Below are 16,347 nucleotides of genomic sequence, written 5' to 3' on the forward strand. Positions count from 1 at the left end.
GAACCTAAAATGAACCTCTGGAAATATTTAATGTCAAGTTTTATCTACCTATTGTACAAAATGTATATGAGAGTAAGAGTAATAATGTTTATTAATAAAAGAAGCAATAGTATTAAAAATGAAAATATAAAAATATTAAGAGAAAACATTATTTATTATTGTTTCAATACAGCATTACAAGTCCAATGTGAGCAATGTGTTTGTTTTTTACGACTAAGTTTATCAATGTCTGGTGTCATAGAAGTTAATTGAAGATGCTTATTGTCTTCTGAGTTTAAAGTGTTTAATATTTGGTTTTTGTAGTTGTTTAAGATAATGAATAGTTATTAAATTTTTATGTGGTGAAAAGAAATAAACCTTGGAGAAACAATTGCAGAGCTCCCATTTGGACCTTGCCTCGCTAGACATTTACAGATCTGATGTTCCATAGTTGCCACTTACTAATATTTTCCTCTTCACAGGTGATAAAACAATGTAATTATAGTGAAATAAATAATATTAGACAATTACTGTTATCTACTAATCTACAGGATCACTTAAATCATCACCTAAATCAATTAAACTATCAAAATGGTATAAAACTGGAAAATACTAGTCAATGCTTAAAAGGCACAGGAATCATATTTAGTCTATGATGTTATTCCACACTACTATCACTACAATTTGACAGTACCTTGGAGTTTCATCAAGTAAAAGGTTTACCTGTTTGTAACATATAAATGAAATAATAACAAGTTTACTAGCGCGTTTTAATATGATTTCCAAAGGAATCTTTATTGTTAATATTCAAGCAATTCTATATTATCACCTGTGTACAAGCCCTATAAAATACTATTGACATACTTAAAAACGTGTTAAATTGTTTAAAATGATGAATTAAGAATAATAAAAAATACATCATGGTTTGTACAAAATTAAATTTTATCCAAAAACCTATAGATTGAAATATTCAAGATTACCTACTTACCTAGGCTAAAAATATCCATAATTAACTATTAAAAACTATAGGTCCACTTCACTTTAATTTTCACATATATTTATCATTCCAACATAGTTGTCTACACTATCTTATTATTTATTTTAGTATTATTTTTATGCTTTTCATACTTCACATAAAATAAAAATTACAAATTAAAATTATTATCTATAAACTTATATATTAAATGAAGAATGGTTTATTTAAGGACAAAATAAAAACCCAATTTTTTGTTCTAAATCATCTTTTATTTAATAATTTGAAAAACTTAAGGTTTAATACATGAAGGTACTATGATTATATAAGTTGATTATTAATGATTGTAAGTTGGTATAATCAAATGTAGTCAAAATGAAAAATGTAACAAATTACAATCATACCTACAAACAACATTTCCATTATTAGTGTTGACATGTTATATTATGCAGTGTACAAAAAAAAAATTAGGTCTACTGGTTGATTTATATAATAAAAAAATTAATCTGAATATGACAGCATAATTATTAATTTAAGTTATTTAGTACTATTTTTTTTTAAGGTAGAAATGTTTTTAATTTTTTCATTACAATATTTTTAATTTACTATTTTATGAATACTTTTAAAGCATACAATTATACATTCAATAGTTATAATATTCATTCATAGGTAATAGTTTTATTAATTTTTCTAACCATTAAGATATATTATGATTTCATAGTAGAAATTAAGTACATTTTTATCTAATAGGTACTTAGTTATATACTATTCAAAATAGTAAAATACCTACATCTAAATAGTCAATTTTGTTATGATTCATAATCAATAATCATAACTTAACAAGACAAAAACAAATAACACCTTTAAACAGAATTATAAAAATGGTAACCAATTATTAAAACTAATTCCGATTTTATTAGGATTATACTTTTGAGCGGTTATTTTTCCAATAGTCAATTGATTGCATTTCTATGAGCCTTGACACTGTTCGATCAAAAGCAAATATTTCTTCATCCCCAGTAAATACATTGGCTTTAGCATTGGTCTAAAAAAAGTCAATACATTTATTTTTCTGAAGACATTGACACATTGTATTTGGTAAAAAAATATAATGTTAAGTTAATACTATAATGAATGTTATAATTATTGGTTTTAAGTTTTAATGATAGAATCTGCCATGTATTGGAATTAAAAAAAAACCTAAACTTAATCATTTTTTCAAAACTCTAGGCAGGGAGGCATACAGGCATATTACAGGGGCAGCTTTTATCTTCAAAAAATCACTTCTTCTATACAACAAAATTTCCTTACATAATGCATTTTCTATATTATATTATGTAATTATTTTTTCTTTTAACTAAAGTTTATTAAAAATATTTTGATTTTAATAGAAATATTACTTTGCTATATATAAATAAACAAAAACAAAATCCAAATACGCTTTTTAAAAATTTGAAATTTAAAAAAAAAACTAAGTATTTTTTTTATACAAGAATAAAATAAATATTAAATAAAATTTGACTGTATACAAAAAATGTGCTATAAATCTGCCCCTGGACACTGAACTTGCAGATAAAATTTGCTATGTTATGTATTAGTCCAGCAGAAAAATATATTTGATTATAACATACTCTTAAGGCTTATTAGAGAGAATAAATTACATATCACCCAAGTTTATAAATAGATAAATTTTACTTTATTTTAAATGGGTGTTTTTTACATTACTATCAAATTTATAAGAATAATAATAAATGGATATCAATAGAATTTCTAATTTAGTAAGCAATTTAAATTTCTTGAGAGTTGAATATGTTTCACTTAAAAAATATTTATATAAAAACTGCTATTACATAGTTGGAATAGTAGCTTCTATGGTATTAATAATTTTTAATATATTAAAAATGTAAAAAATGTCAAAGTACTTTACCGATTCGGGTTGTAAATTTAAATCATCCATAAGAACTTTTTGATCATCATCTAATCCACCTGTTTTTTTAGCTACAAATAATTCTTTTACTGGTTTATCTGCGTATATTAGAACAAATATCTAAAAAAAATATATAATATTATCTATTGTTAATTAAGAAATTAAATCTATAAGATTTTACCTTATTATCATAAAGTGTATCAATCAGAGTGATAAAACGTCTTAATGGTGATAATGAATCTAAATCCAGTTGAGGGACATCTCTAATAGCTATTGTGTGAAACATTTGAGCTAAATATAAGTAATCCACAGCTCCTAAAGGCTGAAGCATTTATCTTTTATATTCATTAAGTATAATAAATGGAATATAATATTTACCCTATCGCATAGTTCTTCAAAAGAAGCATCCAAGATTTGTCCACATACTCTTTGGAATGTAAGATTTCTTTGCATAATAATTAAAGTTCTTGGTCTAACAGTATCATTTTCACTGTTTGTAAATCTTTTTATGGAATTTTCAAAATCTTTTATGGTATCAACATTTCGCCTATGGAAAAATGAATAACAATTTTACAGTAAATAACAAATTGTCAATTAAGTGTCATAAAATACTGTTTTTTTTTTTATAAAAAAAAATTATTAAATTTTAATGTGAAGGATTATTATACTGTTAATTCTATATTTCAGTTAGTATACCAAATAGTTAAAAATATTTTATTACTTTTCCATGGTGATTTGGTAGTTATTGTTTAATTTAACAAGAACATTTTTAATAGGATCATGAAGAATGATGGAACACATTGATAGTGTAATAGTACCACAAGTTATTGTTTTTATAAAAATAAGTTTATAATCTATACCTACTCACACAAAATATGATTTGTATCCACTTTTTGCTCTTATAACTCTATAATCAATACCAGAATCCAGATTTACTACTATTGAATGTTGTTTTAACACTGGTATAAATGGTAAAAACAAAAATCTTTGTAATCCATTCTTATATAGATCATCTGGTTTACGATTGCTGGTCGCTACCATAACCATACCTTTATCAAAAAGCTCAGTGAATAGTCGTTTTAATATCATCGCATTTGCTATGTCAGTCACCTAGCATGAATTTATGATAGTCCTACAATTAGAAGTGTGATATTTAAGAAAGAAAAAAATAACTTTTTTTAAGTACCTGAAATTCATCGAAACAAAGTAACCATGATTGTTCTAGTATTGTATCAGCAACCATTGGAATCGCATCAAAATTGTTTTTAGTGCTCAATCTTAAATTATGAACTCTATTATGAATATCCAACATAAACTCATCAAAATGGACTCTTCGTTTTTTTTTTACCTATAAAATTGGAAAATTTGCTAATAATAAATATGAATGTTGGACAATTGCCAATTATTAATAATTGTGTTGAGTAGTAATTTTGTACTAACGTTTGTAAGCTTTTCTCCATTATTTTTTTTCTTATATGAAAACAATTTAAGATAATGTACTTAGTTATAAATTAAGAAAAAAATTAAGAATTATGAAAAAACAATTTTAATGTTTAAAAACATTAATATTATATAAATAATAAATTGAAAATTGATTCTAATTAAAACATATACTTATCAAAATTCTCATATTTTATACTTCTTGTTTTAATAATTGTCAAATATATAAATATGTTAGTACCAATATTAATAATTACAAAATATAATAATTACTTCGCAACAGGAAAAAAATAAATCCATTAACATGGTTTTACCACATCCAACCGATCCATGCATGTAAACACCATTTAAAGGTTTTTTCAGTCCACCAAATAATTTTGAAATCACACTTTGAGATGGTGGCGAATAATCTTTCAACGATGTATACACTTCATCAAGCTGTTTGACGATTTTGCGCTGATGATCATCATTGATTAATTGGCCATCACTCACCCGTTGATCATAGAGTTCAGATGGCTTCATTTGCAAACGAATACTAGTGTAAATTGTACGAATTTGGACATTTAATCGGTAGATTTTCATGATGATAGATATAAATTTATAAGTAGGTATAACGACTGATTCTATTCTGTAAAATTAGATTATTTTAGTGTTATAACAATTACTAAACGTTTAATACTGGCACATCCCAAAAATAATTTAACATAGCTAGGTACTGTAATGTATTACAAAATTTACTATTTCTTAAGATAACAAACTATAAGTATACATTCTTTTAAGTTATTGGCATAAAGCCACAGTTCTAATGTTTTAGCGTTTTACCTTTAAAACTTAACGATGACGTTTGAAGCCTCAAGCCGTTATGAAAATATGAACTATGAAGGATATAATATATAATGCATATTATTCACTATTCACGTATTTATTGCATTTAAATTAAAAATAATAAGTAATAACATCATAGGCTGTAGTATTCTGTAATCACTTATCACTAATCAGTAATAATCGGTTTAATGTATATAGAAAGTATTATCATATTATGTAAATTTTTTTATCGTATTTTTAGATTATTAATTAAAAAATGGCGCTCATGAGGACGTCATACTATTTTTATCCGCATGTGGCTTATTAACGTACCGTATGAGACATCAATTTAAAGGTTCAGTTGTTTTAGTTTTATGTTTTTAACTTAAACATTAAAGTGAAATGGCCTATTATCAAACTTAAAGGTAACAACTTAAAACATTATTTACGTACTCTCGTTGACCGTATACATAGTATCGTTGGCTGTTGCCTGTTTATAATACTGTTTATAGCTTTTAAGCGAGTTAAGAGCATTATTACATTTTAATATTTTACTTACTCATAAGCAAATTCACTCTAATATTTAAGTTAACACAAAACTAAAACTGCTGAACCTAAATATAATTGGTACCTATATTATACTGTTATACACAGGGTTCGAAAGTTATTGTAGCAAATACATATTTTTTTGGTTCGTCCTAGAAAATCCAAAGTAAGATGCAAATATGTTTCACACTTCTCTGATGCCATACACGAAATTTAATTTTGCTATTTTTTTTGCATATTACCTAATGGTTTTTATTGCTATTTTGCTAATTTAGTGTTTATAGTGCTATTTTGGGTAATATTTTCACATAATATAATATAAAATATTCGAATTTTGTTGAAAATAATGATTTATTTGGTTATATTTTTTAAAAATATTTGAATTCTTGAAATTTTTTTTTACTTTTTAACTATAAATTATAAAATTTTAAAATAACATTTAATTTTTTTTCTAATAAATCTATAAATTTTCAAGTTAAATGTATATTTTTTATTTTTTCGAACTATTCATAGCTTATATTTTTTTAAGTGCATATTCAAGAGCTAAAAAGTAACATTTTTAGCGCTACAACTTTCAAGCCCGGGTTATTCATGTGTTAAAAATATGGAGTCAATATGCATGTAGATGTGTGCGGCATGACGTTTTCATTAAAGTGCCATTTTATAAATGCATAACATAGTAAATTATATATTCTGAAGAATTCATTAAATCTTTTATATTACAGTGAATTTATCTAAATATTATTAAGATAAGAATATAGTGAACCTTATGGGTTTCTTATATAGCCGTCAACCGGATACAATTACCGCCTCGGTGAAAGACGATTGAATGTTACTGTCACCATCGGAGTGTTTGCGAATCGCAAGGATCATTGGTTATAAATTACAGATTTTGACACTGGATTCGGTAAATTAAGTCTCATTTTATTATTTATAAGTAAACTTAGTAAACTGAGTTCTATCTAAGAAAAAGGTGCTGAATTAAATGCTTAAATTCTCACTTATAAAAATAAGGTGATTAATTGAATCCCATATAAAATATTTAATACTGTAAATTAATAATAAATAATAATTTTAATGATGTAAATAATAACAACAATATCAGTTTTTGATAAAACCGATTGATGAAAAACTTTTATGGATCTAGGAATAGGATTTTTTTAGTTAGGTATGTTAGGCGTATTTGTATATAAATGTGATGTTTTGTATTCACATAGAACCCTGAACCATATAGGTATTCCCTTCTCTGAACAAATAATTAAATAAGGTTAAGTATAAAATAGTGGTCGCGTCTTATTTTTAATTGATTTTATTTTTTAATTATTGACATAGAAAAAAATTACACGCAATGACTTATAAAAGAGGTTAACTAGATTATTTTTTTTATGACTATTATAACATTTATAACAATGTTGTACAAACCTGTACAAATTCTATACTTGTTTATTATTTATTAATTAAAAATTTAAAACATTTATTAATGGAAATAAACAATGACGTAATATTGAAATGTATAGGTAATTATTTACCTTTTGTACGTTTAAGTGTATATTGTAATAATAATATTTTCTAAAGTTATAATATTGACGGTAGTACTATATGAGAACAGTCATATACTGATTTACCTACTTTTATTTGTGATGTTGTTATAGGTATTGTGGGTATTTAGCAAAATGAATGATAATTATTGTGATATAATTAATAAAAAGAATTTGGTGATAACTGAGATTTTAGAAACCGAAGAATCATATGTAAATCATTTGAAAGAAATAGTAGAGGTAAGTTTATTATTATTTTATTAATTTATGTATAGATAAATATAAAGAATTTATAAAGCATTATTCTTTTATTAAATATATTATTAATATGTCAGCATGCTTAGTAAACTAGTCGATTTACAAACATACATGAAGTTATTAATTTGCTGAATTAATCTGTAGTTTAAATTATTTAAAATTGAATACATGTGAAATATGAATACTGAATAGTAGATAACAATAATATTATGCTTTTAATTTTTGATAAATATTTAATTGGTGTTTTATTTTTAATCCTGATAAAAAATTATTATTATTCTTAAAATTACATATAAAAATAAAATACATACAAACATAAATTATAAAGTTTGAAGTGAATTGATGTATGTTTCTATAATATTAAATTTTTAGTTTTAACGACAAAATCTAACTTTTGATTATTTTTATCGTATAAGATATATATGTATAATGAAAATGTAGGTATACATCAAATATTGACTGAATAAGTAGTGTTTATTTAAACATTTATTGTAACTTGTATGCAATTATATTATGTGTAGTTATGATTAGGACTAGATAATTAAATTACTTTAAATTATTAATATAGCGTTCAAACATTTAAATGCACAATTAATGTAATCTCCCCTAAAAACTGAGAACAATTTCTTAATATAACAACGCCACTTCTTTTCACCAGTTTGAATCAATGTATTTTCAAAATAATATTTATAAATTTTATGCACAACGTTCGTTGATAATAAATTTTATTTCTGACATACACCTATTGATTAATTATTAATAAATAAACACATTATGTACAAACATCATACAAAATACAAACGATGTTATAAATAATAAATTTATTATAGAATAATAATGATTAAGTAATGATGATGGTATGTGATTGTCTAAGAAGGGAAAATAGTCAGACCCAGTTATCTTTATTGCTATAATTATTATTAGTATTGTAAGGGAAACTAAATTATTTGTTCAAATAGATATGTATAGGTATGTGTTTCGAAAGAGCATGACGATTAAATAGAAGAATATATGATTAGATTAGATTATCACATAAAGTAAAATAGGTATTACACTGTACAGTGTACATTATGATAAAAATGTAATAAATTTGTTTATTATAATTTAGGAAATTAGAAAGAACGCAGTTACTCTTTATATGATTCATAATATTCACATAGCACATACTAATTAGTAAAAGTAGATTAACTTTTTTAAACTGAGTTGGCATAATATTAAGTTTCATATTAACTTATCGAGTTAATTTATGATTTGATAATTGTTAATTTTTAAAATTTTAACTTATCGATACTCTTAACAACTTGAGTTACCTAATTATTTTCATTAACTTGTCCATTTTTGGGAATCAAATAGGTATAATATGTTTGTAGCAAAATGTTTTTAGGGAAATTTACAAAATTTTAGTGGAGTTTACATGTGATCATTTGAATATGTCATTAAAAACAATTAAACAATAATTTAAATATTTAAATAAGCATTGCATGGTATGTATACAAAAAAAGTTACATTAAAAATAAAACCAGCAAAATTAAAAAAAAAAAAGCGCGCTTATAATTTTATATTTAAGAATAATAATAATTAGTCTACATTTTTAATGATAGATAATTGTAGTAATATTACGTTTTTTAGATTTTATGACAGTTCAAAAAATTAATCAATTGTTTCGAATTTTGATATAAGTTAGATAAGTGACGCAATTGTAGAGGCATAGAGAACTACCCTTGACGTATTTTATAGTACAATAGTCTATTCAATTAAACTTTAAATTATTAGTTATTGACAATTTAATAGATATTATAATAATAGCTATTTAGAAAAATAATTTTTGGTTTAAATGAATATTAAAATTCAACGTTATGTATTATAGGAGTATTTAGAATATTGGAAGCATAAGCAAATATTGTCAAAAGAGCATTGCAATCAATTATTCGGAAATATCACGGAAATTTATGAATTTTCAAGGTACTTATTACCTATTTAAGTACAAAAATAAATACATTTTTTGTTCTATTATAGCTGTAAGTGTAAAGTATATAAGTGACATTGACATATAACTTAAATATGAAAAATATTGTTTTGAAATTAAAATTTGTAAACTCAAAAAGTACCTATTAGTGTTTTTAAAAATATTGTTTTTTGCATAACTTAAAGTCACTATACTATATAACATAGGTGGCCAACTTGGGGCTCGCGAGCTACACGTGGCTCTTGTCATTGTCAAATGCGGCTCGCGTCTTACTTATAAAATCAAAAATTTTAATTTTTTTTTGTATTAGATTATAAAAAATTATCAAATTATGTAAAATGTGTCTATAAACTTTTTAGTTCTTAGTAATATCGTATTTGTCTGTGTGGCTCGGAAAACTATTCATGTTGGCTATATCCTATATAACAATGCAACATTTTTTTGAGAAAAAATTATTTTCTATTTCATTTTCATTATTATTTTGTTTATTTTTCACTTTTTTAAATGACAATGTACATTTTTATTTTATTTTCTGAGGCAGAATAATTTTCTAAGAATTTTGATACCTATTAGAAAGTTAATTTAAGTTAAAATATGTATTTTAAGTTAACATAAAGGGAGTGAAGTGGCATAATAGACGGCTACCCAAAATGTTGATACCAATAGGTTAGGTAACCGTTCTTTTACATTTTAAATTCTTATAACTAATAAGAAATGCCTAATGGCTAATAGTAAAATTATTCTATAGAAGTAAACCATTAGCGATTAATCTAACCTTTTAAGAATTGATTTTTAAATATGAAAATGTTTTGCTTCAGAATAATATGAAATGTATACAAATGATTAGTTATTCAAAAAGTAACAACTTAAAAAAGATAAGAAGTATAATTTTTTCAAAAATGATTTTCTTTTTTTATTACTTTAAATTGTACGAAAAATATAATTTGAATATTATTAATACTTTTCGGCTTTCGCTAACAATGATAAAAGAGAAATTATAAATTTAATTTTATACGAATATACGAATATTTTAAAAATATATGTTAATAGAACATTAATAAAGAATAACAAAATGTGTTTAATATGGTTGCTTTATGCTTACATTATTTAAAATTTAAATGTTTGTTTTTTGGATTACAGAATATTTTTAAACGAATTAGCATTGGCCAATAATAACGTACCACAAATTGCTCACTGTTTTTTGAATAATCATCTTGGGTTTATTATTTACTCAACATACTGTATTAATTTCCAAAAGTAAGTTACAATGGTTAAAAATAACAAACTATAAAATAGGTAATGACGCTGTTATTAATGTTTAGTTCTGATGCCATAATATCAAAAATAATGCAAAATCGACAGTCAACCAACATCATATATCAAAGGCAAAAAGAATTAGGACATCGTCTTCCACTTGGATCTTATCTAGTACTGCCCATACAGCGTATTTTAAGATATCATTTATTACTTAAGGTATTATGTTGAAATTGATCAGTAAATGGTAGGTAAATAGATCATTTTTTTAAATAATGAACTAATATTATACAAAAATGTATAAGTGACATTGTGACATGTACTCCCAAGTCTAGTTATATTGATGTGATTGATGTGAATTTTACTGGAAAAATATACTTTATTGTACGTACGAGTATAATTTGCGTTTGCATTCATTTTGTTTGGTAATTTTATTATCTTAATAAATACAAAAGAATATTTTTTTAAATTATTTTAAGCAGTTTTAATAATGTGGTATTTGTGGTAATAATATTATTCTTATTATTTTTATATTTAAACTTAGAGTTAAATTTAAAGTTAAAAATGTTGTCTGTGTTTATACGTATTCAAGAATACATTATAGGTATACATATCAGTTAAAACTAAATAATGCTTGCCGAGTGTCTTGAGTCTCTAAAAATGGGAACGAAAATATAATTAACTTATTGTTAGGTATTCAAATAAGTTTCAGTCAAATGATGTAAACTCGCTTTGATGTACATATTAAACATATTATTATATGTCTATATAAATTTCGGCTAAAAATAATGTGAATACTCGTATATCTGTTTTATTTCATGAACGTTTTCTTGGAATCAAAAGTCATGACGTATTGATGTGTTACTGTAACTAATTGTTCAAAGTTATAGATACATATGATTTAACGTCTTATCTTACTACAAAATCAAAAAAAAAAAATTAACACTAAATTGCTGGCCTAAAATAAAACATTTACATATTTAATTATTTCTTTATGTCTTTTGCTGACTTTTAAAGCAGTAAAAGTATTTCAACTTTTAAGTTTGAGGGTAGTGTTGATAAAAAATTTAAATAAAGATAAAGTTAAAAAATTCATTGTGCTTTTCAAAATGATTGTAAAAAAAATAATAAAAAAAAATTGGAAAAATGGTATAAATTTTATTACGCAAAAACAGTTTACGATTTTGTTTTTTTGTTGTTAATTAAAAATGAGTAATTATATATTTATATAAAGATTTGAAATTTTCTCCAAATATTTATTTTCAAATTTACTAGATATAATACTTATAATTTTCAAAATATTTTGACTTTTCTTGCGTTGTTTATAAATATTTGAAAATGTCCACTTTTTATAGGTATGATAATATAATTTTTATTTTAGAATTAAAAAGCTATTTAAAATTTAATTCAAAGTTTCTTATAGCTGTATATAATATGTCTAAATTAAAAAGTATTAAAAATTCATAGCCACAATTTTTTTTTATAAATGTTTTAAGTTAAATTTTTGGCAAAACACGAACATTTTCAAATTATTCTGTGGGTAATAATTCATATAAATTTTAATTTTTATACCCAATTTTGAAGATTGAACACAAAATTTTATATACATTCTAATAACTATAAATAAAAAAAGCGATTGTAGTTAAATTTTAACGATATTGGATATTTAAACGTATAATAACGAATTACGATATAAATGGTTTTTTTTAATTTTTTAATAATTCTAGAAACTTGAAATATTACATTATTCCTTAAATTATCAATATAGTCGAATATACATCCGAGCTACATAAGAATTTCTAGTGTTTTTTTTTTTTTAGTTAGAATTACAATTATTCAAGTTTAAATTACATAAATAATAAATTATTAGGTACGTAACTACTTGAAATATTGTAATCAATTTTAAATATAGCGCTTATTTTTTTTACAGAAATTAGCTGCATATACATCGTGTAACGAAACTGATCATTCTTTAGTCGTAAAAGCTCATGATAAAATGGTTATTCTAGCTAAAATTATTGATGAGACAAAAAATAAATATGAAAAAGAAGGCCGCATTAAGGATATACGATTGATGATTAAACATTTGAAGGATAAAACAAATGTAATAACCACCTTCTGCACTCTGTAGCATAATAGAGTGTCATTATACTCAAATAATAATTATTTATTCCAATATTAATTCGTGTTTCGTTAACTATAATAATACAAAATTATAATATAATTTAAATCAACTTTACAAATGTATTGTTCTTTACAGGTCGATCTATCTAACAATTGTTTTGAATTACATGCCGAAGGCGATTTAATGATCGCGGGAACGAAGAAGAAACTACATGTGATTATATTGAACAATATGTTATTGATCGTCAAAGAACAAAAATGTGGACTGTTGGAATACAAAACTCATATAAAGGTGAGTTTTTCCTAGCAATGTCATCATTCATAGTAAACTTTAAATTTTTTTTTAGAGCCGAAACTTTACTGTGATTGAACATGTGAAAGGGAATCCACTAAGTTTTCGTTTAGTATCTAACACGGGATCTAAACATTCATTTACATTGCAAGTAAATTTATTATCATATTAATATTATCTTTGATAAATTAAATTAATTATTTAAGTGCTGATCAGAATTTAATTAAATTATAGTTTTAGTTTATCTATAATAGGTTAGTTATATTTAGTAGATAGGTGAGTGGTAGAATGTACGATAACAAAGTGGTGAAACATAATAATGGTATGTAGCGTGTATAATGTAACCATCATGTACTATCTATGGAAAACAATATGTTATAAAATAATAATGTTTACAATACAGTACCTGCATTATTATTTCTGTCTTCTCTTTACTTTTTAAAATAAATAAATGGCTTTTTATACTATACATACTAGGCTAGTTAAATGACTCTCTTTATTATTTAGTTCAAAGTTTTAATATTTTAACATGCTTGGTGTTTTTATTAGATAAAATTAGATAAATTGGGAGTAATAGGTAAATTCTTTTGTAGTTTTGTATTACCTATATGTAATAATAAAAAAAACTTATTTATTTGAAATTCTGATCAGTGAACACTGATTATTATTTAATAAACGTATATTTTTAAAATGCATTACCTAATTATTCCACAGGCGACTTTAGTGGAGGAAAAGATATTTTGGGTTAAGATGCTAAACAATATTAAAAAAGACACTTCAGAGTTCTCAAGCGTTAGCTTTGCTGAATTAATGGCCAAATATTTCTATATACCAAGAGGTATTTAACTAATTAGTTCTAAATAGCTATTGCCTATTACTAAAAATAGTCTTTAATTAATTATTAAGAGTTAGGTATTTGTTAGTTGTTATATTAAGGCTTGCTAAATGTATGTTTAGAATTAAAAAATAAATAAATTTATTAAATTAAATACTTATTTACAGAATTGTTAATTATTATTTAGAAATTAATAAAATTTCTATTATTTAATATTATAATTTATAATCATATGATTCATATGTAATAAGTTTCAATACAAACATAATTATAAAAAAACGATTATTTAGTTACATAAATATATATTATTAATTTTTATTCAATGTAGTATGCATATATTCAGGCCCGGACTAGGAGGATACCGGCCTACTATTCTCAGAAAGCAGGCGGCCCATAGGCCCATAGATACAACATAAAAAACCTTTTTATTTTATTGCTTATTAATTGTTTAAAAAAACTCAATTATTTTATTATAAAATTGAGGCGTGCGGCCCATTGTGTTGTAGAATAGTAGACAGTAGCATAGTAGCCCAATTCGGCCTGCATATATATTTTATATTTTAAATGAGCTGTGTTTAAATGATATAAATATATAATATTTAATACAAACTATGTCAATAATTATTATTGTCCTTTTAACAAACTATATTATTCTCAAGTAATAAAAACTAATACTTTGTTGATATGTAATTTCTTTATTGATTATTTATATGAATTTAATTTTGATAAATATTTTTTTATTAAACAGTTATTCGTACGAATTTTATTGAATACATTTTAACTATACATAATAATAATTTAATCAATATCAGGAATAATGATTTATAGCTTGTGCCTTGCTCAGTCCTCAGTCAATCCTAAAATGACAATTGTTTTTTCGAGTAATACACTTAATAGCCGCCGTAGTATTGAATTACATAATACTTGAGTTTTTTACATTTCACGCATATCCATTTACGGACGAAGTTCGAAAATAAAGCGAATTCTGGAAAATGTAAGTAGACTGAACCATTGGTTACAGAGCTTGAAAAAGAAGTATCGATGGCTGAACAATAACGAGTGTTGTATACCAATCGGGACGTGATGGATTTACAGATATTAAACAATGAGTCATAATGTATGTATTAGTATAGAGCTACTAATAGAATATATATTATGTGTGTAAGCGTGCTCGAGGAATCTCTGCAATTTCCTGTTGACTGCAGCCAGTGCTGTTGTTGTTGTCGTCGGCCTGTTGGCAACCGCAGGTGATACGTTATTGGTACTTTTGCGATTAAAAATTACGATATTTTTCAACTGAATCTCACCTGAAAGGCTGCAAGTGTTATCGATTTATACTATATGATACTATATATTATGTTCACAAAATCAAATGCCTGCTAAAAATATAATTTTAAATACGTTTCTAGTACAATAATTGCGAGACTTAACTTAAATATGAGACGATTTATGTGGTAATATGGACACACATCAGTGGCGTAGCCAGGATTTTTGTTCGGGGGGGGGGGGGGGCTGATCAATTTTTTACATAGCTGTGGTTTACTTAGGTTCTTCCATAATTTGAACATGCAGATGTTGAAGTTTTATTTTAGATTTTTATTCCTATAACCCTTAACATATATTGATTTAATAAACTTGTATACTTTAATTACTTTGGATATTTTATTTTAATAGTAATATACAATAATTTTTAAATTTTCTTAAAATTTTGGGGGAGGGGGGCTACAGCCCCCTCAGCTCTCCCCCTGGCTACGTTACTGATACACATTATGTACAATAGAGACAATTTAAAGATATATCAAGGTACCTAGTAATAAAATCTATATGTATAAGGAAAAAATGCAAATTCATCAAAATCTTATTTCTAATAAATCAATATCAATCACTGAAACAAATCTTAAGATCAGAGCCTCATTATGTATAAAGTAGGTGCTTCTATTCAATGTACGCAGTTTTTAAGAAAAACCACCTACAGGTAGCCATGCAGGTAAACAGGTATATACATAGTATATACAGCATACCTTTAAAGTTTTGTATCTCTGTGAACTGCGCAAAGTTTTTAATTCCATTAAACTTAAAAACGTTGTGCTTATACATTAGTTAGTCGGTATTTTTTTACTGATCTGTGGTGTTGAAGTTTTATTCTAATACTAAAAGATTAAAAGATTCATGAAAAAAATTCACAGACAACATCTGCATCTAAAAAATACCTAGTTTTCTCTTTAGGGGACGGGGGATACAACAGTTAGGAAAACTAATGTTGAAATTAACTCGCTCTCTCATCAAAATAAATATCTTTCACTTGCCATATTCGAGATATTAAAAAAAAAAAAATACCAGCGTTGTGACGTTCGAACTATACTTTTACAATTTGGCGACCCTATACCGTACCTCCCTACCTTCCACCGGTA

The 16,347-nt window shown here is 24.6% G+C and overlaps 2 protein-coding genes across 2 annotated transcripts; one reads left to right on the forward strand and one right to left on the reverse strand.

Annotated features, from left to right (window-relative positions):
- Window positions 1–1,712: 1,712 nt before the first annotated feature.
- LOC112602020 (putative ATPase N2B) lies at window positions 1,713–5,290 on the reverse strand. Its single transcript, XM_025349936.1, has 8 exons — window positions 5,142–5,290; window positions 4,593–4,947; window positions 4,066–4,227; window positions 3,748–3,989; window positions 3,258–3,426; window positions 3,061–3,201; window positions 2,880–2,999; window positions 1,713–1,997 (listed from the first exon to the last, which is right to left on the reverse strand). Exons 2-8 carry the CDS (start codon window positions 4,899–4,901, stop codon window positions 1,875–1,877), a joined length of 1,266 nt encoding a protein of 421 aa, XP_025205721.1. The 5' UTR covers window positions 4,902–4,947; window positions 5,142–5,290; the 3' UTR covers window positions 1,713–1,874.
- Window positions 5,291–5,400: 110 nt separating this feature from the next.
- On the forward strand, window positions 5,401–14,032 carry LOC112602022 (pleckstrin homology domain-containing family G member 1-like). The gene is made up of 10 exons (XM_025349937.1): window positions 5,401–5,548; window positions 6,395–6,576; window positions 7,322–7,447; window positions 9,333–9,427; window positions 10,572–10,688; window positions 10,754–10,904; window positions 12,616–12,789; window positions 12,946–13,101; window positions 13,157–13,252; window positions 13,816–14,032. The coding sequence occupies exons 2-10, from the start codon at window positions 6,499–6,501 to the stop codon at window positions 13,945–13,947; spliced, it is 1,125 nt and encodes a 374-aa protein (XP_025205722.1). The 5' UTR covers window positions 5,401–5,548; window positions 6,395–6,498; the 3' UTR covers window positions 13,948–14,032.
- The last annotated feature ends 2,315 nt before the right edge of the window (window positions 14,033–16,347 follow it).

The sequence above is a fragment of the Melanaphis sacchari genome, unplaced genomic scaffold (assembly GCF_002803265.2).
Source record: "Melanaphis sacchari strain LSU unplaced genomic scaffold, SCAv2.0 Contig80_pilon_pilon, whole genome shotgun sequence".
Classification (NCBI taxonomy): Eukaryota; Metazoa; Arthropoda; class Insecta; order Hemiptera; family Aphididae; genus Melanaphis; species Melanaphis sacchari.

Coding starts and splice junctions, on each gene's coding strand:
- LOC112602020 (XM_025349936.1), bottom strand. CDS start 4,901: ATGAAAATCTACCGATTAAATGTCCAAATTCGTACAATTTACACTAGT. Junction 3,427..3,747: donor GGATACAAATCATATTTTGT/GTGAGTAGGTAT, acceptor ATTTTTCCATAG/GCGAAATGTTGATACCATAA. Junction 3,202..3,257: donor TTGAAGAACTATGCGATAGG/GTAAATATTATA, acceptor TAAATGCTTCAG/CCTTTAGGAGCTGTGGATTA.
- LOC112602022 (XM_025349937.1), top strand. CDS start 6,499: ATGTTACTGTCACCATCGGAGTGTTTGCGAATCGCAAGGATCATTGGT. Junction 6,577..7,321: donor AGATTTTGACACTGGATTCG/GTAAATTAAGTC, acceptor ATGTTGTTATAG/GTATTGTGGGTATTTAGCAA. Junction 13,253..13,815: donor AACATTCATTTACATTGCAA/GTAAATTTATTA, acceptor ATTATTCCACAG/GCGACTTTAGTGGAGGAAAA.